Source organism: Chrysemys picta, chromosome 3, assembly GCF_011386835.1.
Source record: "Chrysemys picta bellii isolate R12L10 chromosome 3, ASM1138683v2, whole genome shotgun sequence".
NCBI lineage: Eukaryota > Metazoa > Chordata > Testudines > Emydidae > Chrysemys > Chrysemys picta.
In genome coordinates, this window is record NC_088793.1 from 23,873,833 (window position 1) to 23,893,245 (window position 19,413).

A 19,413-nucleotide genomic window follows, 5' to 3' on the forward strand; every position below is an offset into this window, starting at 1 on the left:
GAAAAACATATCCATAAAATATTTAATAAACTTAGCTGTACAAAATATTAAAAAGGTTAATGAAGAGTATACAAGAATGCTTATTTAACAAATATATACTGCTATAAAATATATTCAAGAAAATATAGATTGCTGTTTACAGTTCATTTACAGTTCAATATGTACAATTCTATTTAAACTTTAGAATACATACACACAATGCATTTACACCATCAGTTACAGAACTATCTTCGGTAGAAACATATCACATAGATCTGGAAAAGGTGAGCAAAATGAATGTATAGTTTTGGAGGCATATACAGGGATATGAGAGAAAATATTGTTTAGAGAAAAGGGGTTATACAAGAGGTACATACAGGAACAAGGACCCACAGGTTGTTTTTTAGGCCTTCTTTAATCAGAGAAAAACACATAAATAAAGCTATGGCTGATCAAGACAGAGTCTTATTTTGCTGCGAATATTGTGTTCTTACTTGAAAGAATGCAATTGCAATGATAGTAAATTCAGTAATGGAGCAGGCTCGGATGAACATTTCTCTTGGTGTCATTAGAAATATGGAGCCGGTGGAGGGGTGTTTTCTGCAAAAAAAAATGCATCACATTCTTGCTCAGGGAAAAAGTCCAGAATTTCAAATATGTAACAGCATGAAATTTGCCCCAAAATGTTCAGCTGAAGTTGTTAACAGACTTCAGCCACTTTTATTTCAAAATAAGAGTGTCCACACACAGACACGCACCAAAAATAGCTAAATTGGTTTTAGGAGACGGATGTAGTTAAATGGGGGAAGGCTTGTGAATAAACCCAGCCCTAAGTGTATGCTTGAAAATGTTGGTCTTTATTCTTTTTAAGTTAAGAGGGAGAAAACGAATGATGCATTGGAGAATCCCACCTGACTTTCCAAACATATAGGGCATATAGGCTTTCTTGAAGTTCATGGCAAAACTCCCAGTAGGGCCAGGATTTAAACCCATGATCTGATTCTGATCGTTCTTACATTGGTATAAATCAGGAGTAACCCCACTGAAGTTAATGGAGATACACCAGGGTACAACTGATGTCAGATCCGAATCAGGCACTTTGGCTTCCATTCAGCAGAGCATCCCCATTCAGCAAAGCACTTAAGCGTATGATTAATTTTCAGAACACGTTTAAATCCCACTGACATCAGATTGCCTCAAAGTTAAGCATGTGCTTAAGTGCTTTGCTGCTCAGGGTCATAGTGTTCCTGTTTAGCATGCTCTGTGAGTTCTAACCCACCCTCTGTCTTTGGTTATGAGAAGCCTTCCACGCCTTGAAAAATCAGGCCCCCAAAATATAAAAATATGCTAGAAAGTAATGATGAAGAAAGACAAGACGCAAATCCAAACCATTGAAAATGAAATGCCATTCGGCCATTACTGAGATCAAGGTTTGGTTTACAACATTCAAAACCAAACTATTTAAAAACCATCTAGATTTGCAATACTATTTTTAATTCCCAAATTTCTACCCTATTTCATCTGGTCATAGTTTCAGTATAATTGTGAGCCTGATTCTGATCTCCTTTGCACCAGTCTGAGTCAGGCCTGTCTCCAATAAAGTAAATAAATTTACACTGGTGGAAAACCACTGCAGGTAAGGAGCAAATCAGCCCTAGTACCCCTAAATAGTCTTTAAGTATTAGAACATCGAGTTCTAATAATGGCTGAGCGCTCCCAAAGCTTTGTAAAATGCCAAGTTCTGCCTTTCCACTCTGCCAGCGTGACTGTACAGATCTCTATTTATTCCCCAATACTGAAAAGGTGACCATTCAACCCTTTGGGCCAAACGCTTTGCTGGTGTAAATCAGCATAGCTCCATTGAAGTCAAGGGAACCCCTCTGGCTACAGCAGCTGAAGATCTGGCCCCAGTGATTTACCTGAAGAGGAAACAGCTGTCAAGGGTCCCAAGATGCAGAGCATGTCATATTACTAGCGAATGATAATGTAAACTATGGAAAAATACATGGAGGGAGGGGGGAAAACAAATATCCCCCCGATAGGATGTTACTGACTGTTCAGAGCCAATGAAATGGGGCAGGAGGAATTGTTTTAGCTTCCTTCTCTTCAAATAAATCACTGATAAAAACCTAGTATATTATAACAGGATTGACGTGTGTTACACGTTACACTGTAGCCTAAGCAGTTTTATGTTTTCTATGGCACATAATCTGAATCCAATTTCTTTTATCCATAATATGGTGCATTACTAAGCACAAGTCAGTGCACGTTATGCAAAGCGATCTATGTCCTATGCAAGTCTGCCTGTTTTGGATCTTTAAAAAAATTAAGAGTCAGATCTTCAACTGGTGTAAGTTACCAGTTGAGGATCTAGCTCTACATCGCTCAGCCATTATTAGCACTATTGCAAGGCAAAAAATTAAACCCATTCCAACCTCAGTTATACAAATGTCATGGGGATATTGACTAATTTGGTATATTTGGCCTTTGGGGGACTGAGTCAAAGCCGATGGAAGTCCAGTGGAGTCCTTCCATGGGCTTTCAGCTCAGACCCTTGGGTAGCTAGTGGGAGCTGGGGAACATGACCCTATTTTGAAGAACAGGGAGGTGTGAACAGTACAGTATTCAGATTGTCATTGTTTTCTCCTTTGCTCAGACTTTTTTTCTCCTCAACACAGCCACATTGCCCCTATGGAAATAAAAAAATAGCCACTGTTATTACAGTGCTGGCTACAAGGACAACAGGAAGCCACCATGTTTCCAGATGGACTCACTCCAAAGTAGGTACATACCCTTCATCAATGCCACAGCTATTAGCATTTATGATGCCTGTGTCAGGGAGGCATATTAGAAGTGGAGTTAGGTCTTTTGTGTATGAATTTTAGTGATTTTAAATGAAAGGTAGATTCCTCACCTCTTTCAATATTACACGTGAAAGTGTGAAACCGATCCTGCTTCTATTGAACTCAATGGTAAAACTCCCATTAGCTTCAGCTGGGAGAAGCAACCCCTAATTCATCACATCAGTTCTCAGGGCTGATTCACCATGGTGTTAGTCCAATTGTAGCTCCATGAAATGGCATGCAAGTGGAGCAAGAGAATGGTGAATCAGACCCCCTTATCTCTGATTTCCCGTAAGGTCTCCGTCCTGCAAATACTTATGCATGTGCCAAACTTTATGCATGAGGATTTCAGTGGGATCACTCAGGTACAAAAATTAAGCATGTGCCCAAGAGCTTGCAGGCTTGGGGCCTAAAGCTGTAAATGGAAAGATGATTTGTTTGCTTTGGAAAGTGAAAGTGAAGAATACAGCAAAATATGAACATTACAGACTATCCAATTGTCTTTTTAATAACACTGGGGAGAGAGAGAGACAATGACATAATCAAACTGCTAGTGTGCAAATATCCACAATATTTTTGTCTCAATATCACATTTCAGTATTAGACAGGCTTTGAGGAGCTTAGACTATGTACACACTACCACTTATGTCGGTATAACTTATGTCACTCAGAGGTGTGAATAAGTCACCCCCCTGAGCGACGTTAGTTACACCGACCTCAGCGCCAGTGTGGACGTAGCTACTGCCACTCGCGGGGGCTGGAGTAATTAGGTCGACAGAAGAGCTTTCTCCCATCGGCTTAGAGCATCTGTACTAGCAGTGCTGCAGCTGCTCCGCTGTAAGCTCTGTGATGTAGCCATAGCCTCTGTGTTTTGTTATTATTGTGCATCTGTCCATTTCTGGTTCTGGTCATTAAGAGAATTCCAGGCATCATACAGCTAGCCAAAGAATACATTTTGGGCCTGAATCTGATCCACTTACCCCGCTGTCAACTAGGCATAATTTCACTGAAGTCCATACAGCTCTATCAGTGTAAAACTGCTGTAAGATAAGAAGCTGTCACTACAGATTTTTCTTAGTCTATGTCAGTGATTACACCTTTTCCTTCTATGCTTGTCTTTCTATTTCACGTAAAAAGTTTTTATTATAGTCTTGGTTCTTTAAGAACATTTAAAAAAAATCTGTGAGGGGAAGAAAAAAGGTTTAAACGTTCTGGAAAAAGTGATTTTTGCCAGTAATCAGCTTAGACATCATAATGATTAGCAAGTTAACTTTGGCACAAACCCATTTTGCCTTCAACTATCCCTACCCTGCCATTCCATAGAACACATGTGCCTGTGTACACAACAATACTCTTGAGGTTTTCGGACCCCATTCAGGAATGTACTTAAGCATATGCTTAAGTGCCATTGGTTTCGATGTGCTTAAAGTTAGGCACATGCATCTGCATTTTCCTGAAAGCAGAGGCTTCCCTGAATTCGAGCATTAGTGCCTCCAAATCAAATGGTAACAATTTGCAAGTTTCCTCTTGCCTTTGTGAATTATATCCCATGGAGGGGAGAATGGAGCCAACAAATTGTAAATACACAGTTCTTTTCAAATGCTTAATATTTCTAACTTAGCTGTAATTATATCCTGCAGATAAAAACAGTGCTGAAGGTCAAATAAACCCTGCTGTAGAATATTCTCTGCATGGAAACTGTGGCTTTTTTATTGGAAAGGTTGTATAAACACTGCAGATGGAGAACCTGTAATTATCCATTGAAATCACTCTAAACCTACTGAATTCACATTTGTTCATGTTCATACTCCACTATCCTATTTATAATGCTTAGACGTGCCCAAAAAGTTAGCCCAGGCAAGAAGTATCTGATCAAAAAGACATTCTTAGTTGACTGTTTTTATTACTTCAAATGTTATTGTTATGGCTTTGATTAAAAGGAAAATGAGAGGACCAGTGGTTAGCGAATTGGCCTCGGACTTGGGAGACATGGTTTCAATTCCTGGCTCTGCCACAGACTTCCTCCGTGACCTTGGGCAAGGCATTTAGTCTCTCTCTGTGCACCAGTTCTCCACCTGTACAATGGGGATAATATCACTGCCCTATCAGGGGTATTGGGAGAATAAATACATTAATGACTGTGAGATGCTCAGAGACTACAGTGATAAGGACCACATCAGTACCATAGAGAGTGATTCTTCCTAGCACACAGCTTGCCTTGATGTATGTCGTTAGCTGTAGTAGCTATAAACATTGGTGGAAGCCAGGCCGTACAGTATTTAAGTCCCACTAAAGGCCTGAGGAAATGGAAACCTCAGGACTTGGGTGGGACATAAGTGACACAGAGGCCGTGTGCAGTCTCTCTGCATCAGGGGAATTTCACCCACCACTTTAGAGTGATGGGGGCAGGATCAGCACGGGCATGTCATTTTATCTTCAAATATTGCCCGGGAAGGATTGTTGGGGCTCTGGGGATAAAATGGGGTTTAGGGCCCCATTTTCCAGAAGCGATCAGCAGATTTTCCCTGGCTACTTCCAGTATTTTGCAGCTGCTTTAGAGTGATGTTGTTCTACACACAGAGACGGTTGGCAACAGATTGCAAACAGGTGAACTAAGAGAACAGAACTCATGACCTTTGGCTCCAAAATCGGCATCTACAGGAATAATGCTGAGCAACGCTCCTTCTACTAGAAGACAGTAGTGTGGTTATACACACAAAATGTATCCCAGCTCCACTTTATCTTATTTCCGCCTTCCCTGCCTTCTTTCTGGACTTACACCTGGGATACATTTGACCCCAAAGACCTGATTTCTATCTCACTTACACTCGTCTTTTGCTGGTTAACTGCAATGGAGTTCATCCTGGCTTATTCATGTGAGTGAAAGCAATATTAGGCCCCAAAGGTGAAATCCTGGATCCCTCAAAGTCAGTGAGAGTTTTGCAATTGACTTCAATAGAGCCAGGATTTCACCCTTGGTGGTTAAATCCTGCATCTTTAGAGCAAACGTATGGAGAACAGTCACAAGGAGCTGTGGCCTCATGTACTTGCAGATCTTACTGTAATTTCACTCTTTCTTTACACCTCTGTGTTGCAATAACTGATATTCCTGCTGAGAACAGAAATAATTACCCTGTGCAAAATAGGTCAGGTGCCAATCCAGAGTAATACCATTACCTGCAGTGAAGTCACTCAGGATTTACTCCGGTACAACAGAGAACCACCTCTAGCCCACTGAACAAAAAGATTGACTCTCTTTTCTTCCTCCATGCTTAGAACATGAGCATTTTTGCAGATCTCATCTTAATGAACAGATCAAGTCCTGGCCTTCAGTGAGGAATACAACAATAAATTTCTTGTTGCCAAAACACACTGAAAGCTCTTCTGATGCTGCAGAAAGTCAAGGGGAATTGGATTCTTCCAGAGCAGCAACACTTTCAAATAAAAAGATAAATGTGTTTTTGCTCCCCACTTTTTTTTTGCCCAGTGATTGCTATTCCCATGAAATTCTCATAACATTTTGCAGGCAAAAAAGAAGACAGAAAATCTTTCTTTCTGAAGGATGTGCAGCTGTAGTTTTCTCTGTCTAAAACCAAATGCATCTACCTAACAGAAAGGCAGCCACAGACAGCCGATTGGTGACTGGTTCTAATATAAACGAACAATGGATATCATCACAGCCTCTCTCACTGTGCCTTAAACTCACCCCATTTTTTTAAATGTAGTGATCATGAAAGATGAAAGAGACTAAATTTTACTGTTTATCCACAGAGTAGGCAAAGTATTCACTACGGGCAGAACAATGCAGGTTTTCACTACGCTGTCCTGCCAATGCATGTCAGTCTATTTTAGGATATGTCTACACTGCACAGTAACCCTGGGCTTTGACTCAGGTTTGAGCCCAAGCCCTCCTTCTGTTCATACACAAATCAGTCCAGCTCGGGTCAGCAGAGCCCAAGTCCCACTGTGACTCAAGTCCAAATCCTACCATTTTGCAGTGTGGACACAGGTCAAGCCACAGACCCGAGTCAGAGGGTCTGAGTAGTTCAGTACGGATGTGCAAGCATGGCTGTGAGACCTAAGTCCAGCAATTGTAAACCCGGGTTTATAATACAGTGTGGATGCTCAAGCATGGGCTTGGAAATACTAAGTCCTCAAGCCCAAGCCCCACAGACCCAGTCTTAGTGTGCAGTGTAGCAATATCCTTAGATTTTTCTACACTTGTCGCATAGTGTCTAACCTTGTTCTGGAGGGACCATCTCTAGTATTGAGAAGTGAGTTCAGTTTCCAGGGCCTATTCTTACCTTGCCAACAGGAAATGTCAATTAATGTCACTTCTGGCAGTGGCCTTTGTCTGTTTAGAAATTGGTTAGAGGCTACCAACTTCTTTGACAAGGTAGCCATCAGATGACAATGACTTCCTGTATCTGTATATAGAGCTCAGCTAGGTTTGAACCAGCTTTGATCTGCCACCACTAATATTTTTGGAAAATAGAGGACTGGGGGTGGGGGGGTGTTTGAGCAGTGGGAAAAAATATCAAGCAGCCAGTAGCGTTTGAAAAATTAGGCACTTAAAAGTCTCAGCAACATTGTAAACTACATGATATTTCCAGAACAAATTGCTTCAGAGAAGTTCATGTCAGCCTCCTTGCTTTTAATAACTTCTAACTTTTATCCTTAATAACACTGAAACTTGAAACAAACCTATGAACTCTCCAGCTAACCTTTACTGGAGCACTTGCTGTGGCTTATCCTCATGAAATTCATGTCACCTGGCTAGTCTTATTTACAAGCCTCAAGCCACTGAGAATCAGGTCCAGCTGAAAAAATCATGACATCCAAAATAGAAAAAAACACACCACACACCACTGGCAAGAAGTCAAGTCTTCCTTTACACTGTTAACCTCTGTGTCTTGAAGTAATCCCACTGTAAGAATATGCCATACTTAGCATGTATTTACATTCATTCTGATGTCTGGAGCCAAATTGTCCTTTGTTAGTTATACTGGTGTAAATACAGAGTAACTCCATTGAAGTCAATGGAGTTAAACTAGATTTACATGGAGCAGAATTTGCCCCATTGAATCTTAGCTTTGCAGACTTAAAGGACCAGACCCTCAGGTGATGTAATGACAGATCTATACATAGAATGTCAGGGTTGGAAGGCACCTCAGGAGGTCATCTAGTCCAACCCCCTGCTCAAAGCAGGACCAATCCCCAGACAGATTTTTACCCCAGTTCCCTAAATGCCCCCCCTTAAGGGTTGAACTCACAACCCTGGGTTTAGCAGGCCAATGCTCGAACCACTAAGCTATCCCTCCCCCCTGCAAATTTATACCAGCTGAGGATCTAGCCCAGAGTCTGTTTTGTTATTATTAATATTGCCTAGTTTATTCTCTGTAACTGTATTGTCCTCTCAGGGTACTTGTTATAATTAGAACTGACCCCAAACCAAAGATCCAAACTCTTCTGAACTTTGAAATAGTTTGGATCCCAATCTAGTTCTTTGAGGTTACTCCGTCTCTCTACAATAGCACAAATCAAATCAGATCCAAACACCCCTGAGCTTTGGGAAAGTTTGGTTTCAGATCTAGACCCAAACTTTGCCACTTAAACCCACATATAGTAACGACATTGATTTAACTCCTACAAAAGCAAACTACTGTAGCTACCAGGCATTGGTATTAATTTGGCAATATTTTAGCTAGTACTAGAAAACATATCATATTTTCTCAAAGACCTATTAAATTGCCACGAAGATGTGCAAATAAGATTCTAATCTCAGCCAACAGAGCTAAGAAATCCAGAATTTGTGGCCAACTGCCGCCCTCTTTTGCATAGATGTAATAGAGGCCAATGTCAGGTCCATGGTGTCCATTTCTGCCCATTCATTGAGGCATGAGTATCTCAGACTTAAGACCGTAAGTGCTATTCAGGTCCTGGGTTGCTTACATTACTTTGGAGTAGTACAAAGCGCTTCTATTTAACTATATATAGGGGGAGGGGAGGATTAGGCTGTGGTTTAAGTCTTCTACAAACCTATATGTAGCCACAAGCAAACTGTTCACCTTTTATGATCAGAGTGTAAATATTAGTGAATGTTTCACTCAAGTGCTTTTTGGCCCCTGAGTCATTGGCTAGAAAAACAAAAGGCCTAATTAAATGGTTGGATTTTCTCTGAGGAACTCCAGGATCCATTCATTTGTTTTAATTCTGTCAAAAGAATTAAAAACAGTTTTTTTAAGTCTTTGGCCCCAGTTGTGCACTCATATTGGTGTCAATCAGAAGCAACTCATTAAAGTGAATGGAGTTTCATAGATTCATATATGTTAAGGAACCATTATGATAATCTAGTCAGAATTCCTGTATAAGAGACCATAGAACAGCATACACTAATATCTCCAACGAGCCCATACCTTCTGAGTTATAGCAGATTTTTAGAAAGATATTCAATCTTGATTTAAATACTTGTAGAAACCATCACTTCACTCGGTAAATTGTTCCAATGGTTAATTACCTTTACTGTTAAAAATTTGCACCTTCTTTCTAGTCTGCATTTGTCTAGCTTCATTGGAGATCATTGTGCCTTTTTCTGCTAGTTTAAAGAGCCTTCTCCTTTGGGAAATCTCTTCCCCTGATAGGTACTTGTAGCCCATGATGAAGTTACTTCTTCAGTTTCTCTTGAATGAACTAAATAGATTGAGCTCTTACAGTGAGAGTCTTAAGGGAGGCTTTCCAAACCTTGAATCATTCTTGTAGCTTTTTTCTGAATCCTCTCCAATTTTTTCAACACGTGTAATTTACACAAATGTAAAACCAGAATCAAACCCTGGGAATTTATCTTTAGCCCTACCAGTGCCCTATAAAGTCAAGATATGATTGAAGCTTAATGAGAGCTTTGCCTGCAAAAGGGCAGCAGGATGCGGCCTGATGTCTAGTTTCTATCCCCTTAACCCAACAAGCAGATTCTCAATAGTTAAAATTCTTCAGGGGCACCTTGGCAATTTGTCATTTTTGTTCCTGATTATGTGTCCACTATTCAGCACATAATTGAGAATGAATAGTATAATGGCAAAAAGGTGCTTACTGATGTGAGTAGCCCCATTTAAATTGAAGAGCCTGGGTAAGTTTTGTCCCATTGCGGACAAATCATTTGCAAAGTTACATAGTTTGGAAATTGTTGCAATTTTAAGAGATCATAGAAAGCATCTAGGCAGTCAATGTATATTTCTTTTACATTCATAACACTTGTGTCAGTTTCACCTCACCTGCATCATTGTTTGAATAGGTCAGTAAGATGCATGGGCATGATTCACCTATCACTTACATCAACTTTACACCAGTTTAACTCCATTAAGTTACTCCTGGTGTACACTGGAGTGAGAGCAAAGTACTACTAGCATTTCTCCATTCTATAGCACCATATGACAGATACTTGGGACCAAAATCTGCTCTCATTTAAATGGGTGAAAATCTGGAGGTACTCCATCCACTTCCATGGAGTGACTCCATATTATCACTTGTACAAGAGACATTGTACATTGGTGGTCATACAGTGCAGTGCGGGGGTTAAAATGATTTAACCCTAATAACAGAGTATATAGAAAAATGTTTTTTATAAAAACAAGTAAGAACTGGCGCTCCTTTTTCCCAAGGTAAATTCGTACAGCCATGTTACAAAATCTTGAAGAATGGAGTTTAAATTCACACTGACTAAACAAAGCAGACCATGGGGGGGGGCTGGGCCTGGACTGTTGGTATAATAAAATGGTGTGGGGAGGCATAGCTCAGCGGTTTGAGTACTAGTCTGCTAAACCCAGGGTTATGAGTTCAATCCTTGAGGGGGCCACTTAGAGATCTGGGGCAAAATCAGTACTTGGTCCTGCTAGTGAAGGCAGGGGGCTGGACTTGATGACCTTTCAAGGTCCCTTCTAGTTCTAGGAGATAGGATATCTCCATTAATTAATTTATTTTATTTTTAATGGGGGGGGGCAAAAACTGTAGTTTGTGTCAACAGAGAAGTGTCAAAACCTAATGTCAACAAGCAACGTGAACAGACGCTGGGGCAGTTTCAACAAGAAAGAAAGAGAGCGAGCCTGTATTATTACCATAACGGATTCTCCTCAGCTGACCTTCTAGACTGGGCGGGACAGCAAATGTGTGGGTAAGTATATTCGAGCTTGATTGTAATTCCAGGAAAAACAGTCACGGATTTTTCCCCCCTTTTAAAGTGCCCATTTGTGTGATGTTTCTGCACAATATTTAGGATCAAGTTGGGATGCAAATATACTGTGTCTGGGCACAGCCAGTAGCACCCAGGCAATGATCCTGCTTCCAATGTCCCGTCTTTTCCATGCACGTTAGATATTGTATGCAGAGTGTTAGACACAGCAGACCGTGCGTCTTCAGGAGGACTGTAATTCATCCTCCGTTACAGGTACACACCAAATATATATATATATAAAATAGGGCTGGCTGCTGGGATAACGGGGCTGCAGAAATTGCTACCTGCAGCCACATGTTTCGACCACCATGTCCTCGTATTGTTTGTAAACCACGTTGTTTCCGGAGTCTATGTAGAGGATGCTGATGGGGCTGAGTTTGGAAGGCACGCAGCAGCTGGGAGGAGTGGACTCGGGGTCCATGGAGTTCATCAGCGTCTGGATGATGGCGTGGTTGGTAGGCTCCAGGTGGGACCTCAAGGGGAAATCGCAGATCCCCTCGCAATGGTACGCCTCGTAATCCAGAGGGGCGATTATCCAGTCATCCCAGCCCAGCTCCTTGAAATTAACATGCAGGGCCTTCCTGCTGCACCGTGTCTTTGCCTTCTTGCCCTGCCCTCTCCCCCCAGCCCGGGCGGCGATTGTGGTCCTGCGCCTCCTCCTGGGTTTAGAGGGCGTTTCCTGGCCAGGATCGGGGGGCTCCAAGAACGGGGGGCCGCCCAGGGCTTTCACCTGATCCCTGATCTCCTTGAAGAGATTCTCCTTCCTCTTGCTGTGCGAAAAAGCCACCAGGAGGGCTCTCTCGTGGGGCTGGGGCTGGGGCTTGCTGAAGCCCAGCTGCCCAGGGGGCAGAGGCCTCCCGGACTGATCCGACACGATCCTCAGAAGGAAGCACATTCGCTGGCCCGAGCCGGGTTTCTCTCGCCAGTCCCTCATGGCTTCCCACACGTCAAACACCTCCCAGCGGGGCGAGCCCGAGTCGAGAATGTCTGCAGCCCGGGAGTCCCACAGCCGGGGCGGCCCGTCTGCGCTGGGGCAGGCGGAGAGCAGCAGGTGGTGGAGGGCTCCCTCTCTGGACAGGGCTAAACTCCGGTTCGCGGGGGGCTTTCGGAGGATCCGGAGCTCAGCGCCCACCACCTCGTCCGTCTCCGGCAGGCTGGAGACATCGAAGAGGTACGTCTGGCCGGCCTCTGTCGGGGAGTCAGCTGGAAGAGAGAAAGCAAAGGCAAACTGAGACAGGGCTAGGGAGGGAGAGAGATTCTGGATTACAGCGGGTGTTAGCTCCAGCAAGGGCCTGCCAGGGAAATGGGGCAGGCTAACGACCCCTCGCTGCTGCAATGGCCATCCCGGCTGGGCACGGGGTGGATGGAGCCGCCTGCTTTCAAAGGAGGGTTTGTGTGTTCCTTCCGCGCGGCTGCTTTCCAGCGCTTCCGCGATCGCGGAGTCCTTGCGCGAGGGTGGATTTTTTTGAGAACGTGCTTAACAATCTACCCGGCTTCCCGGGCGCTGCAGAGCCCCGGGGGAGCCCCCGGCAGCCTTGCCTCGCAAGTGGGACACTGGCTGTGAAACGAACAGGCGCTGCAATCCCCATAAAAAGCCTGGAGCGAAAGCCACAATCTGTAATTCGATTCCCATTTAGCAGGTTCTCAAGGATTTAGTTTCTCTCTCTCTCTCCCCCCTCCCCCCCCCCCATGCCAAGTTAAACATTTTGAAATCTGTCAGGGCAATTTGACTCATATCTAGCTAGCTCGCTAGAAAAAAGGATATAACTTGAATTTTGTGCGTGTGAATGGAATCCCTTGTGAGTCAGATTGAAACCCAAACTCCTGTTCCAAGCCATACTTGAATATTTACTGGGAGTAATTAAAGGAGCTAGATGTGAAGAAAACAAAATTAAAAGGAAGGGAGAGAAAAAGAAGGAGATGGCTGTGAACCCCTAAGAGCTTTTTTCCCCCCTAACTAGAAATCCGATCCTCAAATGTTGCAAGTTCTGAACCTCGCCTCAGACAGCAGCCACTTGCTGGGGAAGTGAATATTGTCCTAGCAACGAGGCTAATTGTGTGAAGTATTTGCACATTTATATCGTCTCTTAAACTGAGGCCGATTGAGTCGAAAGCCATTGTCTCTGGTAGCGGACAGAATTAGTGTTGCTTTGATTCACCATTGAAGAGGAGGAGAACCCCTGGTTCTTTTCTCCAAAGAGGGAAATCAACCCATTTTGGTGCGTTCTCTGATATAGTATTTTTTTCTCGTCGTCATTTTTAAAACAGATTTAAAATTCCTGCGAGAGGCAGATAAGGAGATCTCTTTGAAGAGCTCATCTGGTTTCGTTTTGCTCTGAAACTCCCAGATACTGTGCAGACTTTCCTCAGCATTAAGCGATTTGCGCTCACACAACGGCTGAGCTGCAGAAAAGTTTGCTCGATAAATATCAGATCGGAGGCTTAAGGGGTCTTTGTTGCGCGAGATACGGGGACGGATTATTCATTTAAGCACGATCGCTGAGTGTTTCAAAAGGTTGAGCCATCGGGTTTTAAGTAGAAATCCTGATTTCCGTTTAAAAGCTGATAGCGCGGCATAGCCTATTGACATACGTATTTCAATAATAATAATTGATCAATAATTAAGAACAGAACGGGACATTTATTTTTAAGCAAAACCTCCCAATGATTTTACCGAAACAGATACAAAACCAGGGATGTCTATTTATGCGTATTCAAGTGCCTTCTGGTCCTATAGCTAGGGAAGCCTAAAATGCGTATTTTAGTTCATGTTAAATAATATTCAAGATTATATTAATATTGTTATATTTTATTTATATAATATACCGGATTGTGTCTTTTTTCCCCCCAAGCAGAACTCACGACAATAGCAATGGGAAATCAATGACACTGTCTTGTCCAGTAATAAATAATAATAGATACACATCCTGATTACTATTCAACAGGAGCTAATGTGTACATTTCAGGCTTCCCTAAGGAGACGTGGCCACCTCAGAATCTAGAGTTGTACAGTTTTGTATCTTTATATCAGAATATAACGTAACTAAAATAACCTGTATGTCAGAATAAAACCAGGTGTTTTAATTTGGCCATTGACTCTCCTCCTTAGGACTGTAATTCGAGCGATGTAGCTTCTTTCATTTGACAGTTTTCATTTGACAGTCACCCTCCAGCAGATCTGTCTTCATTAGGGAAAATTGCATTTGCTAGATACCAACTAACCCCAGGCAGCAATCCCGGAGCTATCTTTAGAGTTTTGCGGCGTTGAGCGCTTTAACTTGCCACGATTTTTAATCTCTCTATATACAAACTTTCATCCTGATCTAAATCTATTTTTACAGCCCAGCTTGTCCGTTTCAAACTTCCTAGACCAGTCAAAACTGTAATTTCGTTACATCATAAATAAAAATGAAAGCGCTCTCATTTTTATGGGAAGTGGAAGGCGTTTAGCTGCCCTACTCGGGGTTCATGGCGCCCACACCAGCTCAATAGATTCGCGTGTAATATACCGGGACAAAAACTGTACTGCCGTTTGGGGCGAACAGAGACCATTTGACAACGCTTTCTAAAGGGCATTTGGCGATCAACTTGCGTTTCCTCGGTGCAAACAGGGAGCTGCTCGTTCGAGCCCGAAGCATCACCGATTGCAATCGGTTGTGACTTGTCGATTTCAGTCCCCAGCCATGCTGGTGCTCTCGTTAAGGAGGACCCAGGCTCTGCCCCGGCTCCCCCGGCACCACCCCTATGCCACTGCCCAGGGCATGACGATTCAAACGGCTTGCCTTTCCAGCTTCAATGAGTTACATTTGTCTCCATCTCCGCTGCGATGACCGCAGCGGAGATTAACACAAGCCAGATGACAAATGCACCAAACCCAGCAACTCAAAGGTCTGCGGAGGTCCCTGCCTTTCCGAGCTCGCCTGGAATCAGATGCCAGTAAGAATAAGAATAATTAATAATTAAGGGGAAAGAGCAAAAACCAGCCAGATACTCACCCACGGGCCAACTGGGCGCCCGCTGGAGAGAAAGGGGGGCAGACACCCGCACACCGGGGCTGCCTGAGCGCCAGCCCCAAGCGATCGCAAAGCGGGGCGAGTCGCTGCGGAATGCGCTGAGAGGTCTGTGGCTGTGCACGGTGCTGGAGGAGGTGTCCCACTCGGGAAGGCCGTGGCTGGAGCTGGGTAGCAGGTCAGTCTCGGGGTGGGATGGGATGGGAGCAGTGTGCGCCTCCCTAGTTTCCTCCTTGGCTAGCCACGGTGGGGTCTGGGAGACCCTGGGCCCTTTCCCCGCACAGCCCGGAGGAGAGGAGACTGTGCTCCCTTTTACTCCCCTCCTCCCGCGGCCCCCCACCTTCCTCCCAGAAGGGGAGCAGCACGACAGGGCCCCCCGGGATCTTTGACGCCTCTCCTTTCTGCCTCCGCCTCTTTCTCCGGCACACCTGCCTCCTCCAGCCCAGAAGTCGGCCAGCCTGCAGCTTTCCCACTCTCCTTCCCAGGCTGGCAGCGCGTCAGCGGCCCTTCCGTGTGCCCACCCCGCGACACGGCACGGTCCCTTCCCTCTAGAAGCCATGTCCACTCGCCGGTTTACACTGATGATCTGGGAAAGTGGGGCAGTGGGTGGATTGGGGGAGAGGAGGGAGGATTGAGTTTCTCTTCACACACCCATCCAGAGTATGAGGGTGGAGGTGGGGGGCAATCGGTGGGACACAGGAAACCCGGAAAAAATATTTTCGTTTCAAAAGCTGTTTAAATAGCCGTGCTAGTTATTCTGGGGGTTGTGTTTGAAACACCTTGCCTTGGAAATAAAGCGTGAAAGGAAACAGATCTAGGCAGGCAGATACATCCGTTAGACTAGGATGAGATAGATTGGATTACATAAATCTATTAGATTAGGATAAGGCAGATCAGGATGCTATTAGATCGCTCATATTAGGAGCAGATATTTTGGGATTAGCGCGCGCTATTAGACTAGGATGAGAGATCTCGGGATTAGCTCGATCTATTAGATTAGGAGCAGAGAGCTGGGGAGTAGCTCGAGCTGTTAGATTAGGAACAGAGATCTCAGGATTAGCTCGATCTATTAGATTAGGAACGGAGAGCTCGAGATTAGCTCCAGATGTTAGATTAGGACTACAAGGCTCCGGATTAAATGATATGTGGATTAACCCGTTCCATGGTTTGACACAGCCACGTCCCTTGCCCTCCCCTCTTCTGTGAGACCCCAGATGCCCCACTGCGCACACCCTGAGTTTCATTCGCTTGCTTGGTGAGCAGAGGAGCGGCCCCGGGCCAGGGGAGCCCGCCCCGCTCCCTCCCTCCCCCAGGGACCCTGCCTCTGCCCGGGCCAAGCGCACAGGTGCCTGCGCGGCTGCTCCAGCTGTTCCTCCACGACTCACCTCCGGCCGCCAGGTCCGCGAAGCCCGTGATCGTATCGGCGCGGCTCCCGCCGCTGCTGGCGGCTGCCCCCGGCGGCTCGGGGGCGGACAGGCTCCGGTAGAGGGACACCATATACTGGTGGGGCACCACCGTGCCGTTCCGCAGAGCCCCTCCGCCGCGGCGTCCAGCCTCCCTCTGCCTCGGGAGCCTCCCCTGCGAGGAGGAGGCAGAGGCGAGTGCAAGTGGCCCTGGGCTGCCGGCTCCTGGCGAGCCCCTCACCGCAGCCGCCTCCAGCCCGTCCCGGGGGCGGCAGGCGCTCAGCACCCACAGGCAAAGGGCCGCAGCCGCCCTCAGATCCATGCTGTCAGTGGGCTCCGCTCGGCGAGGAGAGCGTTGTGCAGGGGCTTTGATGGCTTTGGAAACTCCCCGGTTGCTTTTTAACATTGTGTTAATCAGCGAGTGAGATCCTTAGCCCCTGCACAGCGCCCCCTGCCGAGCTCTCTGGGGTTAGCGCCCCCCCCAACACACACCTTCCAGCTCTCCTACCGCCCACCCTGCTGCCCCACAGTATATTGGCAAACGCCAAAAGGGAGACCCAAACATGTAATCATTTATTTTTCTTTTCAAATTCCTGCCCTTCCCCCCCCCCCTTTTCCTTTGGAATCCGTCGGAAATACCGCGACTCTGTTATGCCCCGGGCTTTGCACGAATGCTAATGTTTTGTTTCCAGGTAGGCAATTTTTTTTCACAGTTGGCATTAATCCTTAAAACTAGTCAGATACCGAAATTTCGGAGAGAGGACTGTGAAATGAACAGAAATGTGAAGAAGGGGTTTCACCCAGGATCTGGAGAAAACCATGTTTCCCCAAAGGGTGACACATATTAACCAAGGGTGGCAGAAAAATAGTATTTATTTGATTTATAAATCGTGCTTTTAAAGTGGTTTCTTATTTTTTCTTTTCTACTTTAATCCTGATTTTTTAAATAAGACAATATAACTGGAGATAGAACTGTTCTAATAGCAGCAAACAGGCTGAGTGTTTAGAAGAGAAGTTAGAAATGTCCTATTTAAAAACCCAGCCTATGAAAGAATATGAAATAAAGTAGCAGAAACTCTTGACAATAATATACTTTTTACAAATTGAAAAGTAGAGCACAGCGGTGCTCTAAATACAGAATGAGGAGAGACTGCTGCATTGCAACATAGTGTAATTCATTTATTTTTATTTTTACTCATATTGGAGATTGTACAGTTTTTTAGAAAGCACGTTAAACAACAGGAGAAGGGGGTCATTAAAGAAGCATCTCGCCGTTTTCATTTAGCGTGAGACTTGAAACTAGCCCAAATGCAAAGTAGAGGCTGTGATTATTTAAAGTGGAGATAGTTTATCTTCGTTTATAATTCTTTCTTGAAAGACAAAAATAAAGCAAAACAAAACTTAAGTCTGCATGAGTGTGAATGTTTTTCCTTGTACCGAGGGTTTCCTTGGTAAAATTCAGATGTTTCCTTGGATCCCGATTAAAATAACAAACTGCGATATTTACTAGGATGTTATTTCAAGTTTTCTTCAGCGGCTTTCTGGTTATGTCTGTTGCGATTTCTCAACAAATACAAAAACAAGCGCTGCAATGATTTATTTAAGGAATGTAGGTGTTTAGCCAAACCAAACACTTTTCTCCCCCCAAACAACCATTTATCAAGAGCATTTGTCACTAAAGTATTTAGGATTTAGAAAAAAGATTACAGGTGCTTTGTCACTATATTAAAAGCAAAGTTTTATGTCAGGCAGCTAGATTTGTTCTGTACTTACAAGTAGCATGATGCAACAGAAACAGTCCCAGTGACAACCTCCTGATGAAATTATAGTCCATGCTAAGTAAAGTACAAAATCTCCTTAAAACGGGACTATTTATACACTACTCTCGTTCTGCATTGCTCTCTGCATCGCTCGCTGTGTAATTCAGCAGCCACTGAGAATAATAGTCCGAAGGGTGGGGGGGGGAAGAGACTTGGTTAACTGTTTTTCTTCTCTGAGATACTTATTATAATGGGACTGCAGCGGTTTCAAAAGCGAAAGGTCACTTTAAAAAGCATCTGTCAACATCCTTCATTGGTTGGCATAATCTCTCTGGGGTATGGATCGAAAGCTTTATGTCTCCCCCTCCCCCTTGGTTTGTTATACTTTGTCTTACTGTAATTTACAAAGTCAGGATAAACGCTTGATTTGGAAGTCAGGGGAAAGTGCCCCCCCTCACCCCCCATCCATCTCTCTCGAGGTCTCCAGCTCTGCGGAGTTCGGTGAGGATGTGCCCGCCTCTTGCAATGCCAGGGTGTTCTTTGTCCAGACCAACAGAACAGAAATGCCTTAGAGCAGTACATAGTTTTGGTTCAGTGTTTCTGGATCTGCCAAGAGGATTGTAACGGCTCTTCCATAACGTCAAGAGGATTGTGTGTCGGTGGAGGGAGAAGATTATTTTTTGGGGGGAGGGGGCTCACTGCTAAAATATTGCGATGTATTAAAATGCTCCTGGCTCAGCTCAGGAAGGTGGCAACGACATTTGCGGGCATTCACTATGTTAGAACAATGTGCATTTCATACACACACGGAGGAACCCGTCCCGGAGTAACTTCGGAGTGTACTGTCTCCCCAGCAGTAGGTTGGAGGCTGAGCTGAGCGATCGGTGTTTTGGGTGGCCCGGGGTGCCAGGGGAAGCTCGTTTAAATCCAAGCCCCTCCTCTGAGTGCAACCCCCGGGTGCCTGCCGGCGCCCAGCCGCGCACATGCTTTCCGCCTCCCAAGGTGTTTCATTATCCCAGCGCTTCTGGCTTTCGGTGAGATTCCACCTCCCACCTTCCCGTGCGCTCGCTCGCCAGCCCGCAGTAGTGCGCCTGCCTTGGCTGGGCAGCGGGGGGGCGGAGCTCAGCCCCTCCCGACGTGCGAATCACACGCCTAACCTCGCACAGAGAGAGCCTAGAGGTCAGAGGGCCAGGC

The 19,413-nt window shown here is 44.8% G+C and overlaps 1 protein-coding gene across 2 annotated transcripts; it reads right to left on the reverse strand.

The window, feature by feature from the left end:
* Window positions 1-16,883, reverse strand: GDF7 (growth differentiation factor 7). Of its 2 annotated transcripts, XR_010599382.1 has the most exons (3): window positions 16,442-16,883; window positions 10,931-12,249; window positions 1-579 (listed from the first exon to the last, which is right to left on the reverse strand). XR_010599382.1 is itself a non-coding variant. In XM_065587603.1 (2 exons), the coding sequence occupies exons 1-2, from the start codon at window positions 16,863-16,865 to the stop codon at window positions 11,327-11,329; spliced, it is 1,347 nt and encodes a 448-aa protein (XP_065443675.1). In that variant the 5' UTR covers window positions 16,866-16,883; the 3' UTR covers window positions 1-11,326. The 2 variants fall into 2 exon arrangements, 1 of the variants encoding a protein (XP_065443675.1); XM_065587603.1 differs by having other exon boundaries at window positions 1-12,249.
* Window positions 16,884-19,413: the final 2,530 nt, after the last annotated feature.

Bases quoted from the DNA above. Each gene is read 5' to 3' on its own strand.
- GDF7 (XM_065587603.1), bottom strand. From the start codon at position 16,865: ATGTTAAAAAGCAACCGGGGAGTTTCCAAAGCCATCAAAGCCCCTGCA. The intron at 12,250-16,441 runs GTGAGTCGTGGA...TCTCTCTTCCAG, and splicing joins CGCGGACCTGGCGGCCGGAG to CTGACTCCCCGACAGAGGCC.